Genomic DNA, 18613 nt, shown 5'->3' on the forward strand with positions numbered 1-18613 from the left:
TGTTGAGCACATCTGCCTGTTTTTTTTTTTTTTGTTTTTTGTTTTTTTGCAGGAATATGGCATAAATAAAGTGGAGAAACTGGACATAGCATACGCCTACTGCCTCCCACTGGTCAGAAAGATCCAACTTGACCTGCAGAGGACCCATGAGGATGAGTCTGTCAACAAACTGCACCCTCTGTGAGTCTAAGATTAGGATAGAGCAGTGGTTCCCAAAGTGTGGGATTTTCTGGTTTTTAAGTGGGCAGCAGCACTCTTGACTTTGGGAACCACTGGGATAGAGAACATGTGATTTTAAACTCCACGGAATGATTTATTGTGGAATATAGTGTTTTGACTGACTGTGGAAAATTTTTGGATTTGACTTGAGTTGTATGTTTGCAGGTACTCTCGAGGGGTGATGTCTCCTGGACGCCACGTCCGGACCCGTTTATATTTCACCAGTGAGAGCCATGTCCACTCCCTGCTCAGCATTTTCCGCTATGGGGGCTTGCTTGATGTGAGCAAATACGGATGTCGCTGAGCTTTGAATGTTTTCAGAGGGGGTTCAAAGCTGAAAATAATATCTTCTGTGCGCCTGTATAACATCTGTTTGCAACAGGAGGAGAAGGACCAGCAGTGGAAGCGTGCCATGGATTACCTCAGTGCTGTCTCCGAACTCAACTACATGACTCAGATTGTCATCATGCTGTATGAGGACAACAATAAGGTAGTGTTGTTGTTTTTTTTTCCTTGGGTTCTTTATTAATTGTGTTTCACAGCTGCTTCTGCACATGGCCTCCATGACATTGTGTCATGTGGTAAAATCTGATAGTCTGCCCATTTTTTTGTTAGACATATAGTTAATTATTTTTCAAGCTATATGCTAAGAGCAGTGAGATTCCGCCTCACCTCAGACAGGTCGCAAATGACTGCACGTAGTTGTTGGACTTGTCATGCTGGCTTCACATGGTGAGCTTTCCACTGGAACTCACATTACTTTCTTTTTGAAGAACTTTAACACAGAACTGTTTCACTGGTGTATATTCCTTATCTTGACATGTTTCTCCTGTTTGCAGACCAGGAACTAATTGCACCGCCCCATCGACGCTTCACTAGACTAATACCTGGTAGCTGCTAGTGTGTTGTGCAGGGTTTACAGCTCATGAAAATCAGAAATCCAGTATCTCAAAATATTTGTAAGATCAGTCTGAAAAGGATTTACAATACAGAAATGTCCAACCAAAAAGTGTGTTAATTTTACCATGAATTACTGCATCAGTGCAATATAGCATGGAGGCACTCAGCATGTGGGGCTGCTGAGGTGGTATTGAAGCCCGGGTTTGTTTTGATAGTGGCTTTCAGCTCGTCTATATTTTTGGGTTGGGTGTTTCTCATCTTGATGACATCCCATAGAGACTCTGTGGGGATCAGGTCAAGCAAGTTGGCTGGCTGATCAACCACAGTAATAACATGGTCAGCAAACTATTTGGGCAGGTGCTAAATCCTGCTGGAAAAGGAACTCAGCAGCTCTATAAAGTTTACGAGCAGATGGAAGCGGGACATGCTCTTAAAATCTCCTGCTAGATGGCTCTGTTGACTTTGAACTTGATAAAACACAAATGCCAGCAGATGACATGGTGCCCAAAATCATCACAGACTGCAGAAACTTCACACTGGACTGCAAACCCATTCGATTTTGTGTCTCTCCAGTCTTCCTCCAGGCTCTGAGACTTTCCATTTGAAATGTAAAATGTACTCTAATCTGAAAAGAGCCTTTCAATCACTGAGCAAGTTCAGTTCTGTTTCTCTTTAGTCAGGTTCTAACATTGGCTCTGGTTCAGGGTGGCTTGATATTAAAAAATGCAACAGTTGTGGCCTCTTTCCTGAAGACATCTGTGTGTGGTGGTTCTTGATGCTCTGACACCAGCCTCAGTCCACTCTGTGTGAAACTCCCAAGTTCTTGAATCCACTCTTCTTGACGATCCTCTCAAGGCTGTGGTCATCCTTGTTGCTTGTGCACCTTATCCTGCCACACTTTTTCCTTCCAGTCAGTTTTCCATTAGTATACCTTCATACAGCGCTCTGTGAAAAGCCAGCCTTTTCAGTAGTGACAGTTCATTAAGCCTTCTGTGGCTTTTTTTCATGAACTATACACCATAATCTTCTTAGTCACAAGTACCAAAAAATGTTTTTTCTTTTTCTTTGATGGTATTAAAATTTTGAGATGCAGAGTTTAAAAAGAAATTCTCATTAATTTTTTTTTTTTTTAACTTTTCATAGGAAGTTATTCAGAAAAATAAAATTCAACAATCATAGGGAGTAGTAATTACAAATTTCTAATAAATAACTTTGTCTTACTAAAGGACCTCTCCTCTGAGGAACGCTTCCATGTAGAGCTTCACTTCAGTCCTGGTGTGAAAGGTGTTGAGGAGGAGGAGAATGCTCCCACCGGCTTTGGCTTCAGACCCGCCTCTGCAGAGGTAGCACGGCAGGTGGGGTTGCATCGAAGAGTTTTCTCTTCCTTGTTATTGTTCTGTAGATGGCACCTTTTGCAGTTAGTTTTACACAGTATGTCTGCTCTATTTAGAATGGGCAAAAACCACCTGACCCCAGCAGCCTGGAGGACCTCTCGCGGGATGAAACTGACCGGGCTGTGCCACTGTCTGAGCCAATCACCATTCAGAGGAAGTCCCCACTTATTCGCAACCATAAGACTGGATCCATGGAGGTGAGACTCACACGTAATGCAGTGAGTTGTAGAAAGAAGCAGACTCTGTGCACCATAATAGGGTTTTTTTGTTGTTTTTTTTATACTGTTTCAGTGTTTTTTGGCCATAGACTTGCACAGTTACAGTACTACAACTGAAATCATGTCTGCTGCATGTAAGCTCTACAGAGAAAGTGGGTCTTTTAAGTTGCTACTTGTAAACACTCTGTTTTATACTCAGGCTTATTTTCTGTGGTTTTAGTCTCTCATCGAAGGTTATATTTCTATATATAAAGTAGCAGTGGTGCGTATATAACAAATACGTATATGCTTGTGGTACCTACATGTTACCAGCCTCTGAATGGTGTGTGTGTGTTTTTTTGTTTTTTTTTACCAGGTCCTTTCGGAAACCTCTTCCTCCAAAGTAGGCAGCTACCGCCTCTTCTCGCTCTGCTCTCGTCATTCCCCCGAGATGAAACAAAGTGGATTAGGTAGGTGCCATAATGCTCTGTTGCCGTGGTAACTGTGTGAAATGACTGAGTGGGAAGCTTGGGTTACAGCTATCATTACAACAGTTTTTATCCTGGGAAGACATTCTTATTAATAGAAATAACACAGCATGAGAGCTGTTTCCACTGCACTGGGAAAAGCGTGCAAGCAGCTGGTCTTTACATCAGATGGAGATTTTTTTTAAATGAACTTTTAGAGCTGCACATTTTGCAGGTTTGTAACTTCATCAGTATTCAGAGGTAAACCATCTCTCTGCAGCAAGATGGCCTAGTTCCCAGGGCAGAGATGATCGTCATCCTGAAATAAAATGAATTCTGCATAAATCACTTATAATGACTTTATATATTTTTATATATTTTTTTATATATATAAAACATGAGATACTGTTAAGTGTTTGTGACATGATTTTAATAAACAGTTGTTTTTGCTTACAGAACTGAAATTATTTTAAGGTTGTTTCTGCTCCATTCATACAAACTAAATATGATGAAAATTTGTATCAGTGGAATCTTCAGATATTATAATGGCAGCCTTTAGGCAGGTCCATAAAGGTTAACATTTTGCTGCATCCATCTTTCCATCACAGTAAGCCTCAGATCTTTCTCCACCTTTATGCCAACTTCAGTGATTGACTGTGGAGCTGCTGAGCTCTGTTGAAAAATCCATCCTCCTTTGTCATTCTGTTTTGGAATGACATCGGGCCCAGATAGAGTCTGAGCTGAAGTCATCATGGATAATGCCAGGTTTTGGTGTTAATCCTTCTGAATTTTCTTAGACTGCATCTGCACTGGAAACGATTTTTAAGCAACATGGTGATGATCACAGACCACAGAAAATAAATGACTTCAAAATATCTGCTGGCAATATTAAGTATTCGGGACCTGAGATAAATTTTTCTCAACTTCCAGGCGAGTGATTAAAGTGATGAGAGTGTGGAATACTGTTGATTGACAGATGATCTTGTAGTAAATTCATTAGGCAATTCGAGCTTGGAATGTCCACAAGCGATCAACCATCAGCTTCAAAGCGATGCGCGTTGAGCAAATTGGTTCCAGTGTGGATGCAGTTTAAACTCTTTCCTCTTCCTGTATGACTCATTGGTGTTCTGTTAATGTTCTATTATTGTTAAAGCAATCTGAGAAATGTAGGAATTAAATAAGTCAGGGGGAAGAGAGAATGGGAATTCTACAATTAATTACAGATTTATACGTAAATTTTTTTAGCTTTGGAGTGTCCTAGAGTAGCTTTGGATGAGTCACAGTTTCAATCTTCTTATACAGACCCTCAGTTTATCTACTTTCTGAAGCTCCCTTCCTTTCCACTTTAAGGTAGCTTTCTTCTGATTGTCTGCCTCTGAGTTGTATGCCTGAGGTGACTCTATTAGGATATCCCCTCTCTAAGACATCATACGGAGCCAATAGTAGAAAACAAACATCTCAAACTGAGCATTTTGAGAAGTCTGAATTCTCAGGTTTTGACTCTCAGGGCATTCTCATTTGAAACTTTGCATATTTTATGAGCTTCCACCATTATAATATTATATATGTGATAGAAAACAAAGGCCTAGTAGGTCCTCTCTAATTGTATTGCAAAATACTAAGAAAACCTGTGATGGGGTGTCAGATCAGATGTTTCATCCTCATGGCTTAATTAGTAGTTGTTGATTTAAAAAAATTCTACGGCCTCTTTCTAGGCTGCAGATTGCATGATCTTCTGTGAGTCCTTGTTTCTGCTTGTCTGTCTTTTTCTCTCTGTTTCTTTTTGGTCAGTTGTTTGAGTAACAGCATGTTATGTAGTAGTGACTAACCCAGCCCCCGCCCCCCTCACAGGCTCTCAGTGCGCTGGGCTCTTCAGCACCACTGTCCTAGGTGGGTCCTCTAGTGCCCCCAACCTGCAGGACTACGCACGCGCACACCGCAAAAAATTCTCCACCGGCAGTCTGTCCTACAAAGACGGTATGTTTGATATCGCGCGCCTTCACAAACCTGCACAGGACAACAGCAAATCAGTACACATCTCCTCCTTGTTGTAATGTGTAAAATATGTATGTTTGACCTACAATGATCTCCTGAAAGATGATCACTTAAACATTAAATATGTTTAAAATGGATTCATTACAGTAGTTAGGCGAAAACAGTCATTGGACTGGGACAAATATCATGTATGCTCATACATGTATATAATAGTTTTTTGGGGAGTTTGTTTTTTTTTTTTTTTTATTATTACTTTTACATTTTAGTCATATTTTTGTTGACTCCATATTCATTCTAGTCACCATATCCACTTGAATCTTTTTTCCCCCCATACTGCTTTGAGTAAAATCAATGTGCTTCGTATTAGGATTCCTTCATCAGGCCAAATGAAAACTTCCAGTCACATATCGACTGTTTAATTTGTGCTGAGCACGCAACAGGAAATGCAAGAAGATTTACCCAGATTAGCACGCCTGCTTTAAAATTATTTTTCCAGGATATATTTCAGAATCGTACGGTAGTGTAGTAGAGTTAATGTTTCTTGGTTTGTGGAGTCTTACACCTCTGTTTCCAAAAGAAAAAGTTGGGATGCTTTGTAGAATGTCAGTTAAAAACAAAATGCAAAACATTTAAACTCATTTAAAAATGACCTGATGGAACGTCACAGCTAATTAAATGAGTCAGTAGATGGTTAATTAAGTAATTTACTTCTCAAAAAATGAATTATATTGTGTAATTGATTAGGAAGAAAATAATGTAACACTGGAAACTATAATCATCAACCCTCAAAATCACCAAAAATCAGAGATAAACATTGAAATCACAGGTTGATCCAGCTTATGTCGTGCTGTGGTTCAGTGGTGTATATGGCCAGAGGGTGACAGAGGGTGTTCTGGAAGATCTTTTCCCAGATCTGGATCAGGGCATCAGTGAGCTCCTGGCCTGCCTTTGGTGGTGTTTGGTGGATTAGAATGCACTGATACATAACATCCCAAAGGTTGTCAAGGGGAACAGTGAGAGCGAGCGCTCTCCACTCACTGGCCACATGAAGCCGGGCTTTGCCCTGCTCCAGGAAGAACACACCAGCATAAGGGCTGACAGCAGGTTTGAGGGTTTCATCCAGGGACCAAATAGCAACAAGGGTACAGTTGGCTAGCATGTGGAAGTCTGTGTGACCCTCCAAGAATATGTCTCCCTGGTCCGTCATTCTCCCAGTGCTGGATTGGTCATGCTGGATGACCCATTTTACACAGTATACCAACTTTTTTTTTTTTCTGTTTTTGGAAATGGGGTTTGTAAGTTTTTTTTGTTTATCATGTTTCTGTATATCTCCTCAAGAAACAGAAAAGAGTTCATCAGTAAGCAGCCAGCTGCCCCTCGTTCAAAAAAAAAGCCCTCCCATGTTTCCTTTGCAGACCCATGTATCGATTTCCTGTTAAGTTTCAAGTGATCCAAAAATCTATACATTAAGTCAGCTGAGCTATAGATTTAATAGAACCCTAATGAAAAAAATATGACAAGCTTAGAAAGGTAATGTTCTTCAGGCCCTCTGCTGATTGAATCTGGAAGTCAGGGCTGTAGCTGTGCTTTGTTGTACAAACATTGTTTTAATAATCCTGCACGTGAAAAGAAAAATAACATTCAAATCTCAGTGATGCATCAGAAGTGTGGCCACCGCGTTTGGTCATGTTGCTGTGGCCGACATCAGTGTCTGTCAGTTTGTCCAGTAGGTGTCAGTGCGGTATCATATGGCATCCATCCTCCTGGTTGTCTCACATTTAGGCGCTGCTGTTGGTCTTTTGTCATCCATCTTGTCATCAGGAACCATTCTATTTTCAGTGCAACCATTGATTCCAGATGGTGACATGTCAGTGGATGCTCCTCTGTGAGTGCAGTGTCGGTTTCATATTTGTATTTTTTATTTTTTTATTTTTTGCCAAGCTCAAACATCGTAATATAGGTCAGATTCAGTAGTTGTTTTGAAATTGTTAAACACAACCCAGTCAGAATATACTTTTGTCCTTTAGCTTGTCACAATTAGATTTGAAGGAAAAACTGAAAGCAGCATTTAGTCCTGATTACTGGGCTTGTTTTTATATGTTTTAAAATCATTTCATTTCACTTAATTAGAAGATGCTGTGCCAGCATTTTGGCCCACAGCCATCTTCAGACATCTTTAACCATCAACTTTCTGTTTTAACAGCACCTTCAGTTAGGGCTCCTCCATAAACTGGAACACTAACTGATTCCTAACACATTTGTAGTTGTTGACGGGTCTTTTCTTCATTGCGCCCGCATTAGAAAAGAACAAGGAGTGATCAAACCTAATATATAATTTACTGTGGCTCATAGTAACATAGTGATTTATTTTTATTTTTTTTATTTCCTCAGAGTTGTTGTCAATGCCGGCAGTAAAACGATTTTCTGTGTCGTTTGCAAAGCATCCGACTAATGGTACGTCTGCTTCTTTCAAGTATTTTTCCACTTCACCTACCTTTGTCTTGCATGTCTTCAAACTTTTTTTTTTTTTTTTTTTTTTTTTGGCCTTGGATTTTTTTATTGTTCCTTTTTGGTTAGTTTTTTTTTTTCCACATGGCCCTCCAGCATTCCAGGTTTCTATTTTTTCTATTATTTTTTTCCTAATTATTTTAATTATTTTTTGTTTACCCATACGCTTTAAACTCTTACTTTTCTAACACTACCTGACATTCTCTTTCTAACCAGGGTTCCCACTAGTCACTAAATTTGTAAAATACATAAAAATAAATACTGAGACAGGGAATGTCAGAGAATTTTACAAAGGCCTCACAGCCATGTACCCTTTAAAAAATATATAAAATAACATCACCTTTTATTAACTTTTATTGCTGGTCTACTTCCCATTTGGTCTCCAACTTCATAGGATGGATACAAACTACCAAGTAGAGGAGGAATTTCTGCCCTAAGCAAATCTTCTGAGTACATGAGGAAGGGAAGTAGACTTCAAAACCTCTGCAGCACTGCAGTTTGCCTTCTGTTTACATCACATATCAGTTTACTGTGTTTATTATATTACTGTAGTTGATGTGAAAATGCCCGCAGATGCTGATTTAGTTTGGCCAGGACCAGAAGACTCTCAGGTTTGAAATCACTGGGCCAGTTGGAAAAAAAGTGCCTCTGAATGTCAACATCAATGATTTTGTTTTTTTGTTGTTTTTTTTTTTTTTTTGGTTTTTTTTTAACATCAGCCCTGACTTATCAAAGGACTGTTTTTATTTAATATTGGATTTCAAAAAGTTTTGAGGACTTGCAAAAGACAAAGAAGGCTCAGAAATGAAGCAGAATCATTTATTACGGGTCAAAAACACCACAATTCCTGTTCAGCTAATTAAAACCAGTTAGATGTTTACCAGCCAGAGTATTAAGTAGAACTCTGGAAACTATCCAGACACTCACGGTGGGACATCGTCTGCTGGGATGTTGTCTGGGACACTGTAGGAAAGCTTGTCCTTTCCTACATGTAGCAGACAACAGGACATGGGTCCACATCACTACTGAAAATCCTTTATTTGGTTCAGGTGAGGGAGCTGCCAGAGTAGAATAGAGTTAGGGAATAGGATGAACGCTTTTTGGTGGGTATGCGCCTAGCAATATTTGAATTGTACTGTGTGCTGTCAGTCCTGTCCTGACTCAGAAATCTAGATTGCTTCAGTTGTGTTCTGTTTTTACTTTGCCACGCTTCAGCAACAGGAGCGCTAACGTAGCATGGAAGGGCAACAAAGGATTAGCAGTTTGAAGGCTTTTTTTCACACTTGCCATGAAACAACTGAAAAGCTCCAGCGACGCTTTTCCTGACAGCTCATCTCGATCGCACGCACGCTCGCTGTCTGGCGTCATCTTCAGTGTAGCACGTGTTAGGAAGATTTTATCGCACTCATAGGAACACAACATGTTGTTGTCAACCCAGTTAGGATTGTCATGTCACCTGGATCTTCTCAGCTTAATTTCACATGGATGTGTTTGTCAGATGACAGCAGTATGTAGCAGTAATACTCTTACACTGAGCTGACAGGAGACTAGTGCAAACAGTTAATGAGACGAATCATTTTTTAAATTTCTCACTTGATTTATTTTGGGCCTGTTAGCATTTAATATTTTACTATCTAAACCCAGTTCAGTATGTTGGGAAAACAATGTATAAGCCAAGCCTGGTTTTGGCTTATGCTTAATTTCTGGTACCACGACTGTGTCCGTTTTTGCCTGTGCAGAACCTACGATTTTTCAACCCATGCAAACATGCTCCTGCGCAATCTTCCAAAAACCGAGCAACACATAGCTTCATATAGACGACGCTATGCATATGTGTTGAAAGTGGGCAGGAACAGGGAAAAGAGCAACAGCAGAGAAGCGAAGGGGAAAACAGAACAAAGATCACAAAATGGAGCATAAGAAGCACAGATAGTGGGTGCAGTGGACATCGGTTTTAACACTCAGTTTCACCTGAGTTTTTTTGTATGTTGTAATTTCACACTTCTCTGGACCTACAACCGGCACAAGCAAGGTTGTTTTTGACACTGTCCCCTGGTGGCAGGAGACAGCTACAACAAGACAACAGTCTGCAAAGCTGTGCGTAGGGCCACCGGAGAGCCGTGTTGGAACCCTTGCACATAAAAGAGTGATTCCCAGTCGCTTCCTACAGCTAATTAATGTAACACTGGTTATAGATCAGTGCGCTGTTTAAACAGAAGCCAAAACATCTGCATATGGGAAGCTGGGAAAAAAATGGATCAGTGCACTTGCTAGCTGCGGATACACCTGATGTTTTATTCTTGCATCAGTGCAATCAGATGCCATGCAGACTTTATATGAGGGAGCTGATGGGTAAAAGATCATTTTATGTTCCTACATAGCATCATTTCTGGAAAACACAAAGGTGACTTCTGACTGGTAAACATCTGTCAAATCTAGTGCCATCAGGCTTTGTGTTAACACTGTAACACTGATACATTACAGTGTATTCTATAGCAGAGGACGGCTCATTTTTGACTGTAATCTCAGTAAGTTAAAAGTAAAAGCTGCAGTGCATTTATCAAGCTTGTAAACTTTGGATGTATCGTCCCGCCTTCTGCATGTCCCTGATTTTAAGAAGCAGGAGAATAATGTAAAGAGCCTCAGGAACCAAGGGTGGGAACCCTGTTTAACATCCTGCATACAATTTGTAAACTGATCACCATTACCCCAATAATTCAGTGTGTGTGTTTTTTGTTTTGTTTTTTTTTGTTTTTTTGTTTTCCCCCCCCTCCTCCCAGTAGATGTGTGCGTGTGTGAGTGCACTTGTGTGCATGTGTACACACATAAAATATACAACTGTTGTCATTATGGTAGAGGATGTGAACTGAGCTCACCAACAGTAAGTCAGTGTCTTCTCTTCTTCTCCTCTGAGCTGAGCCGCGGTGATTTGCAACCTGTGAGGTTTCTCCTGGTTTGCCCGTTCAGTCACACCTGAGCAAACCAGGATCAGCTCTTACTGGCAAACTGGGGAAGGGTTAAGGCATCGTTCATCCCATCTCCTGTGTCTGTTCCTAAAGAAACATTGGTCAGTGGTGTTTATATTCATAAATATGGATATGATTTCAGTGCACAGATGTGGTTGTTTGCAAAAATGGAAATATTCGATTCAAACTCTCTCTCTCTTTTTCACTACTTTGTTATGGATGTTGAGACAGAGGGGGATTATATACACTAAGATATTACCACAACAGCAGGCATTATATTGCTATGGACCACATGTCGGTGTGCTCAGCTGTCTTTTCTGGCCTTCTGCTCCAAGGGACTGGTTTAAATGGATTTAATAGGCATGTAGTTGGGATTTTCTAAGTCTTTATATGGATTTATTAGCTGGGCTAAGAGTTTTTTTTTTTTTCCGGTCATGTAACTAGTGTGATGGCAGAAAATGTTGATGCTGTGGTGACAGGTTTGTGTGAGCCTCAAAGATGAAGAATATGGATAATATTGGGTCTATTTCAAATTTAAAACCACCCCACTTCCTTGCAAACACATTGCAAATACTTTCCACGTGCTAAATTGGTTTCTTTTGGTGTTATTTACATAGAGTGTATCATTCACCACAGGAACACAAGACGACACCTCCACCACTGCAGTGGCCCCATCACTCTGGTGCACTGCGGCAGGTACGAGCACCCCCAGCGTTGCCGTTTTGTGTTGGCATAAAATGCTGCAGTATAAACGAACGGCGTAATCAGACGGCCCTGATGTGGACAGTAGATTTAGTTGCACATTTAACTGCTTCTGCTGTCTTTTTTTTTTTTTTTTTTTTTTTTGGAGAGGTGGTCTTAAATTTGGGCTCTGCCGCTTCCCATTAACGCCCTCTATTACACTTGCTCCTTCGTGGATTCTCATAGTTCATGTTATCATTGGTTTAAGTAATGTTGAGATACTACAGAGGAGCAATATGTTTGTTTGTTTTTTTCTTTTTCTTTTTTCCCCTCTTGCTTTAAGCTTTACTAAAGTGCTTGACGATCTGCTGCTTTTTTCTGATCTTTGGCTGTGTGGCAGCCAGGAGAAGCTGCTGGCTGCTGCTTTTCATTTAGAGTACCACCCTCATACACACATTACACTTCTCCCTCCTCTCTTTCTCTGTTCCACCCTTTCTCACCAAGCTCTTATTTCTCCTCTCATCTGTATCATACTTCAGTACTTCTCTCTCCCTCCTTCCTTGCTTAAAACCTATCGTTTCATGTCTTTTGTGCTGCTCCCACTCCCCTCCCTTCTCCTACCACTGCTCTGTCCTTTCTCGCTCTCCCTGTTCTTCTTTAGAGCCCCTGGAGGAGCACCATGTGGCCCAGTTGTTGAGGCGTTTCTCCACTGACCTCAGCCTGGGCCGCCACCTCTCTCTGGACCGGGCACTGGCCCACCACCTCCAACAGTGCTCCTACCACCTCCGCCTCTTCCGAAACTGGCTCATCTCCGGCCACGATCCCCTAGAGTACCTCTACGGTCAGCCCCTGGCCCCGCCCTCCATACCCCAGCCTCACGCTCTGTTCAGCCACCGCTCTCGGTTTAGTTGGGACTGTGCTTGTTCTGTGGTTGACTCTCATGCTTTGCCTCTTGATGTTTCTGCATGCTTGCCTGTTTCTGTGGTTATGCAGATTGCAAGCTGGAGAAGTGTGAGCAGTCGGGGGTCTTGGGGGCCATTTTTGCAACTACTGTCCTTCCTCTCTGAGGTCTCAGCGGTTTTTTTTTTCCTCCCTCCTTTTTTTTTCCTTTTCTCAGTTTTTAATTTCTTTTTTAGGATAATACCTCGTTTTTGCAATTCAGCTATAATAAGCTGTCAAAAATAGGGTTGCATATAATAACACCAAATATTCTGGGTTTTTGGGGTTGTTGTTCTCTTTTTTTTATGATTTATTAAGTGTTATTAACTGTCTTAAAAATACATTGAACAATTACTATATGCCAGACTGTTTTAAAATGTTTTGTGTTTTCTAGCCAACAGTCCAATCCCCTGCAAAAGGAAGAAAAATACATAATGAGTTTACTAATGCTGTAGTCAGGTGGTGGGTCTTTGGTCACTGCTCTCATTCAGCCAAATTCTCATTGGTCGGTTACTGGAGTTACTTCAATAAGGAGAAGAGAAAAATATTGGCAGCCACTCAGGACTGTTAGATTAGTTTGTACCAAAGTACCCAAACTCTCAGGTATTCACACCTCCATAGGTGAGCTGACAACATTCTCTACACATTCCTCCAGATACTAGATATAGCAGACACGGATGCAATACCCTCTTTGCATTGCACTCTGTTCAGGTTTAAAGCTTTTTTTTTGTTTGTTTTAATCAGCCTATATTAGCTAGATCCAGCTCCATGTTTCATCAAAACATACAAAGACTGGTATAAATCTACAACATTCAGCTGTGCATTTGGGGTCAGCTTCTCTGTTTGGGTTCAGTTTGAATGCCAGTTGCCCTCCTACCTGACCTTAACCAGCATGTGATTCCTGCTTGTTTGCTGTACATGTGCGTACACTCACCCCCACCCTGTGCAGATGAGCACAGAACACCCTCCCTCTCTGGAGGTTTTAGAAGGCCGAGGCAGGCTGCAGTTTGATGCTTTGTGATTGTGAACGGCTCTGGTGAAATGCGGCTTGGTTGTGAACTAACAGTGGATGAATTGCCTTTGATAATGAGTCGGGGCTGAGCTGCAGTCTGGACAGCTTTGACTGCTGCGTGCTGCGGTTGGAGTTCTGTAACAGGACTGAGCAGAAGGGCTGACGTTATGTCTTTTTGCGACCTGCTTGCTTTTGCAAATGCAGCGAGATGTCTGAGATATGTAGACTTGTTACATTTTTTTGATTATGGTGTCATGTTGTCTCTGCGTCCAGCATGGTTTTTGCAACTTGCCTGCGTGGAAATGAACCGCAGAGGCTGGCAGGAGTCCACAGTGGGTTAGAGCCTGTTCTGGAGCAGGAGCAGGATTTCAGAGCGCTGTTTCGAGGTGTAGTGTATGGGTGGCATTGGGGGGCAGTGGTGTTGGGTGTCAGCTGAAGTGGTTCTGCCTGCTCTTCTGACTCCCTGGGCCGACTCAGGGCTGATGGGCCTGCGGGCGTCCTATCTCTCTTCTGCCGCAGGCTTTGAAGGCTGCTCCATGGTGCCCTCCATCTATCCTTTGGAGACGCTGCACAACTCACTGTCTCTGAAACAGGTTAGCGAGTTCCTCACTGGTGTGTGCGAGAATGCAGGGGATCCACACACTAGGACTACCAGAGGTAAGAAACACACACAAAGACGCTCTCATGTTTGTATTTATAGACATCATAACCACACTTAACTTGACCTCCGATCCTTCTTTCTTTTTGTAGCTCTGTCAGCCATGTTTGATGCCCACAGCCAGCCATCAGTAGACTCGTACATCCCTCAAAGAGTCCTCTCTTCCTCCATCTCTCTCAGATCTCGTTCTGACAGACCTCCTTGGTGTGAGTATCACAGCACATCCTCCATCTCACCAGGATTTGACATTTCTAGGTTGGCCTTTCTCTGCTGTCTCACTTCCAGACGTCTGGGGATTATTTATGGAATCCAAGTTGTCCCATTTTAATTTAAGCTCACAATTTAGTCTTTGTTGTTGCTGTGATTTTTTTTTTTTTTTTTTTTTTTTTTTTTTGCTGGAGAACCCAGTGAACCAACTAGGATCCAGTGATATGGCATTTTTTGGGCCAATACCCATACCAGTTATTCAGGAAACTGATATTGGTACTGATGTACATTTGCAGTAAGAAACAAACTAGTGTCAAAACTTAGAGTCAAACAAAACTTTTACAAGTTGTGATGCATATTAACAACAAGTATGAAACAAGCCATTTCAAACTGTGCTGTGAATACTTCTAATTCCTAATGATATTATATATCTTGTAAACTAATGCAGTAATATTCTGAAGTAATGGCTTTGTCATTGTTCTGTTATCTTCTGTGTATGCATCCTTTGTTTTTCCTTGTTTCTCTAATTAGAAATCAATCTGACAAGAACAGCAGATAAAAATGAGTCTGTATTTCTAAATCTGTCACTTTTACATATAACAAACATTGCCTGCAGTTACGTCTGCGCTTCATTAACTCTTCTATCACTTTCATGGCCTTATTAAAAAAATATCTTAAACTATTGTGAAAGTCGAGGTTTACCAGCAGTTGATTTGGTTGCTGGCTAACTTAGCCATTAGTGTAATCTTGTTAGCATAGCCTTATCAACTATGATCATTTTTTTTTCTGATTTCTATCAGTAGTTTGGGCTTCATTTTTTGTGGGATATGTGCTTCTGCTGCAGAGGCATATGTGTTAGTCAGACTGTTAAATTTGGTCTTAGTTTACTTGTTAGTGCCACTCCCTGTAGCTTGACTGCAGGCCAGTTAGTCATAGCGTTTCTAGCCTTTACTCACTCTGTGTCACTGCAAAGGATTGTATTGTTTGGGCATTTTGGTTCAGTTTATTACCAACACAATCATGGTTCTGTAACGTCAGCAGAGAGGACTTCATTGCAGTTTCAGTGTTATATCCTGCCTTAACTTTGAACCACCGCTCTGCTAGCTCACCAGAGCTGCTTCAGATTGAATGCTCTCTACTGTGCTCAGTATTGATTGGCTTTTACTTGTGACTTGTAACCACTTAGATGGCCCAAAGAGTGGTGACTGTAGAGAGAGAGAGAGAGAGAAACTCATTTTTTAATTATTTTTATTGGAAATCAGTTTGAAAAAGTGAACCATAATCTGAAAATGCTGAATACAAACCACAGGAATCACTGGGGCTGATGTGCATAACCTTCCTCTGCAGATCAAACCTTCTTTTCTGTCCTTGCAGACAGCAGCGGTCCATCCAGTACAGTATCCAGTGCTGGGCCATCCTCTCCCACCACAGCTGACACCTCCCCAAGGTTCAGCTTCAGTGATAAGATCTCCCTCACCCCTCAGAGCAGTGAGGAAACCCACTCGACTCAAAACCCTTCTACTCAGCTGGCTCCTGTGGTTGCATCAAACGCCCATGACCCAACTGACTCTCCTGTTCCAAACCTCACAGAAGTCCCCCTGACTCCAAATAACTCGCCAGAAGATGATACTGAGCCCTGCACAGTCATTGACCACCAGCCTGACAACCCTGAACCACCACTGGAAGTGGAAGAAGGGCCTTCATTAGCTGCAGATCCTTCCAACGGTGTAGTTTCAGATCCCAGCCTCAGGCCTCCCTGCTCAGCATTAGCTGAACTCTCTCTGGGTCGGATGGAGGGTTACTGCCTCCCGGGCTCCCTGCCTGTGCTGCTGGAGCTCAGAGAGAGCAGCAGCGAGGCGGGCTCCAGCTCCCAGACGCCCCAGTCTCCAGAGGGACCTGATGAATTTTTTGATACCCAGGAGTCTATGGAGTTGTGGATGGACAGTCCAGAAAGCCTCCCACATCAAGAGACAGCTCTGGAGGTTGGACCCACTAACACAGCAGAGCCATAGAGTAACACTGGGGCAACATTTTATCAAGGTCAGAAACTGCTGTGGTGGCATCTCCAACAATACAGGCATCATCATTATTGTGAACAGCGAAGTATTGTACTGAGCTACAGGCATCCAGGCCTTCCCTTTATCTCACAGGTCCTCTTGCCTATTGACTCTGATGAGTAATCTTGGGCAGCTCTGTGTTAAAGAATCATATGACAATGCCGTACATGCTGTTCATTGCCTTTGAAACTGAGCCATTCAGTCCTCTGGTTCAGTCCATCCATGTGTAAAGATGGAACAACTCGGTAGAAGGTCAAGCTAAATCAAAATGCTTTTTGTTACTGTCACTCGTATGCTGTTTGTTTGAAGTAGCATCGTATCATTTTAGCCACTGGGGGGGCAGAAAACCCCAAAGCAGGTGAGTCTTAAATGTGCTATTAGCTAAAAGCTTGAGTTAAATGAGGCTGAAAAGCTGCAGAAAATTGGCATGAAATAATTAACCTGGGTTTTTGTTGATTTTCTGCTTGTGATTTATTGTGACCATAAATTTACTGATTAATGGAGCTTTAAATTGTGTTACGTGTGCTGGATGTATATCTACATAATCAACAGCCTTTCATAGCACCAGCTTTCAGGGCACGTTGATGTGGTTAACCATCGCTAGTCGAGCAGCAGGCTTTCCGTTTGTTACCCAATACAAAAGCTAATACATGTTGCTTTTATGATAAAACGCAGAGTTACAAAATACAATCATCAAATCTTCTGCTCTTCAGTCTGCAGCATCCATCAGGTGCCAAGCTTCTGTGGTACTGCATGTTTGATTTTTAAAGAAACTTAAAGCTGAGTGGCAGCAGCTGAATCCTCATTACTGCCGGTGAAACGTAAGTGTTCAGTCTCCAGGTCAAACCGTGTGCACTGCTTACTGCCAAAGTCCTTAAGCCTCATTAGATATTTAATATAATCAGTAGGAAATAATAGAGAAAATATTTATTTTGAAACTGCATCTTAAACAAAAAGTTTGTATTTTTAATATCCATACACCAGATATGTAATTGTATCATAACTATTGTGTATATTTCTTTGTAAAGTCACGACATGATGCAGGAAAAAAAAATCTGAAAGCTAATCTCTTATTTTATTGCTGAACAAACAGGACGGGCATTTTACGTTCAGTGTGCTTTTAATCTGGCAACCAGATATGTAGCAGCTGTGTGCGTGGAGGCGTGCACACGTGCTCGAGAAACTATTCAGGTAGGCGAGGACGCTGATGTGCAATTCTGTGTTTCAGTCCGGTTTCATGTGACATCACAAAGTACTGCAGGTGAAAGCCATGACTAAAGGTTTGTGAAACTCCGACCTGTCTGTGTGTACAGAATAAAAACATGATACCAATGTGCTCGTTTCCTAAGCTCGCATTTTTTTGTGTATAATGGGTTCATTTACACACTTATCTGACTTATTTCTAGTATGCAGGGTTTTTGGGGGGGGGGGGGTTGTTGTTTTTTTTTTTTTTCAGTCCAAATTTTGAGATGAAGGACCTTTTTTGGAACAAGTGTCTAGTTCTGAGGGTGTTTCCGAAAAATGTAAAATTCTATTAGAAGCGATAATTCTGAGAAAAGCTTTAAGCTTTGTCTATTTTAGGTGTGTGCATGTGAAGAATCTGTAGGCAAAGGACATGATTTTTGGTATCGGCTGCTTCCATTTTACTCCTCACTGTCACATTTAAACAGACTGAAGTTCCACGCAGCCAAACGGTCTGTGTTGTAAGCAAAAGAGGGATTGCATTATGAAATCTCAACACTAACAACTATCATCCGATACTAATTTAGCTTCTTTGGTTGTTTAATTTCTCTGGATCACTTAAAATATGTCTGGCACACAGGAAGAGGATGTCTCAGCCCGATTGTTGGCTGGCTACATCAGAAGTCCAGAATGTTGGCCATTGGGCCCTGATGGGACATTAGCCGATGGGTTCCTAGAGCACAAAACACTAAACTGTTTTTACTAAACTATTTCAATTGAAAACATCAAGAAGATGGTGTAATGTTAAATAATATGCAATTGTGGTGTTGAGATGAGTGCAGTGTGGAACGATAATGGGAGACTGTAGCATTCATCCGATTAGTACATGAAACAAACAATATTCCACCATTCAGTATTATTTGCCATTGTTTTGTTTCTGCTTCTGCAATGATACATTAGCACAGGACTGAAGATACACTGGCATATTCACAGAACAATAGTATTAAGAAATGTACATTAATTTAAATTGTCTTGGGACAACTGGGATGGGCTCCAGCTCCCCCAGTAACTGTAAATTGCATAAGTGGAAGAAGCTGGATGGATGGATGGTTTAGAACAGGGCTCTTCAACTCCAGGCCTCGAGAGCCCCTGTCCTGCAGGTTTTAGATGTCTCTCTGCTTCAACACACCTGAGTCAAATATAGAAGTCATTAGCAGGACTCTGGAGAACT

The 18613-nt window shown here is 41.5% G+C and overlaps 1 protein-coding gene across 1 annotated transcript; it reads left to right on the forward strand.

Moving 5' to 3' along the window:
* Nucleotides 1–4: 4 nt before the first annotated feature.
* On the forward strand, nt 5–17532 carry ppip5k1a (diphosphoinositol pentakisphosphate kinase 1a; the record flags this gene model as incomplete). The annotated part of the gene is made up of 13 exons (XM_030726205.1): nt 5–180; nt 385–499; nt 602–709; nt 2346–2474; nt 2570–2710; nt 3087–3180; nt 5029–5154; nt 7564–7626; nt 11283–11342; nt 11989–12168; nt 13798–13935; nt 14029–14142; nt 15518–17532. Coding segments are annotated over 13 exons (2082 nt in total), but the record flags the coding sequence as incomplete, so codon positions are not given.
* Nucleotides 17533–18613: the final 1081 nt, after the last annotated feature.

Source organism: Archocentrus centrarchus, chromosome 3 (assembly GCF_007364275.1).
Source record: "Archocentrus centrarchus isolate MPI-CPG fArcCen1 chromosome 3, fArcCen1, whole genome shotgun sequence".
NCBI lineage: Eukaryota > Metazoa > Chordata > Actinopteri > Cichliformes > Cichlidae > Archocentrus > Archocentrus centrarchus.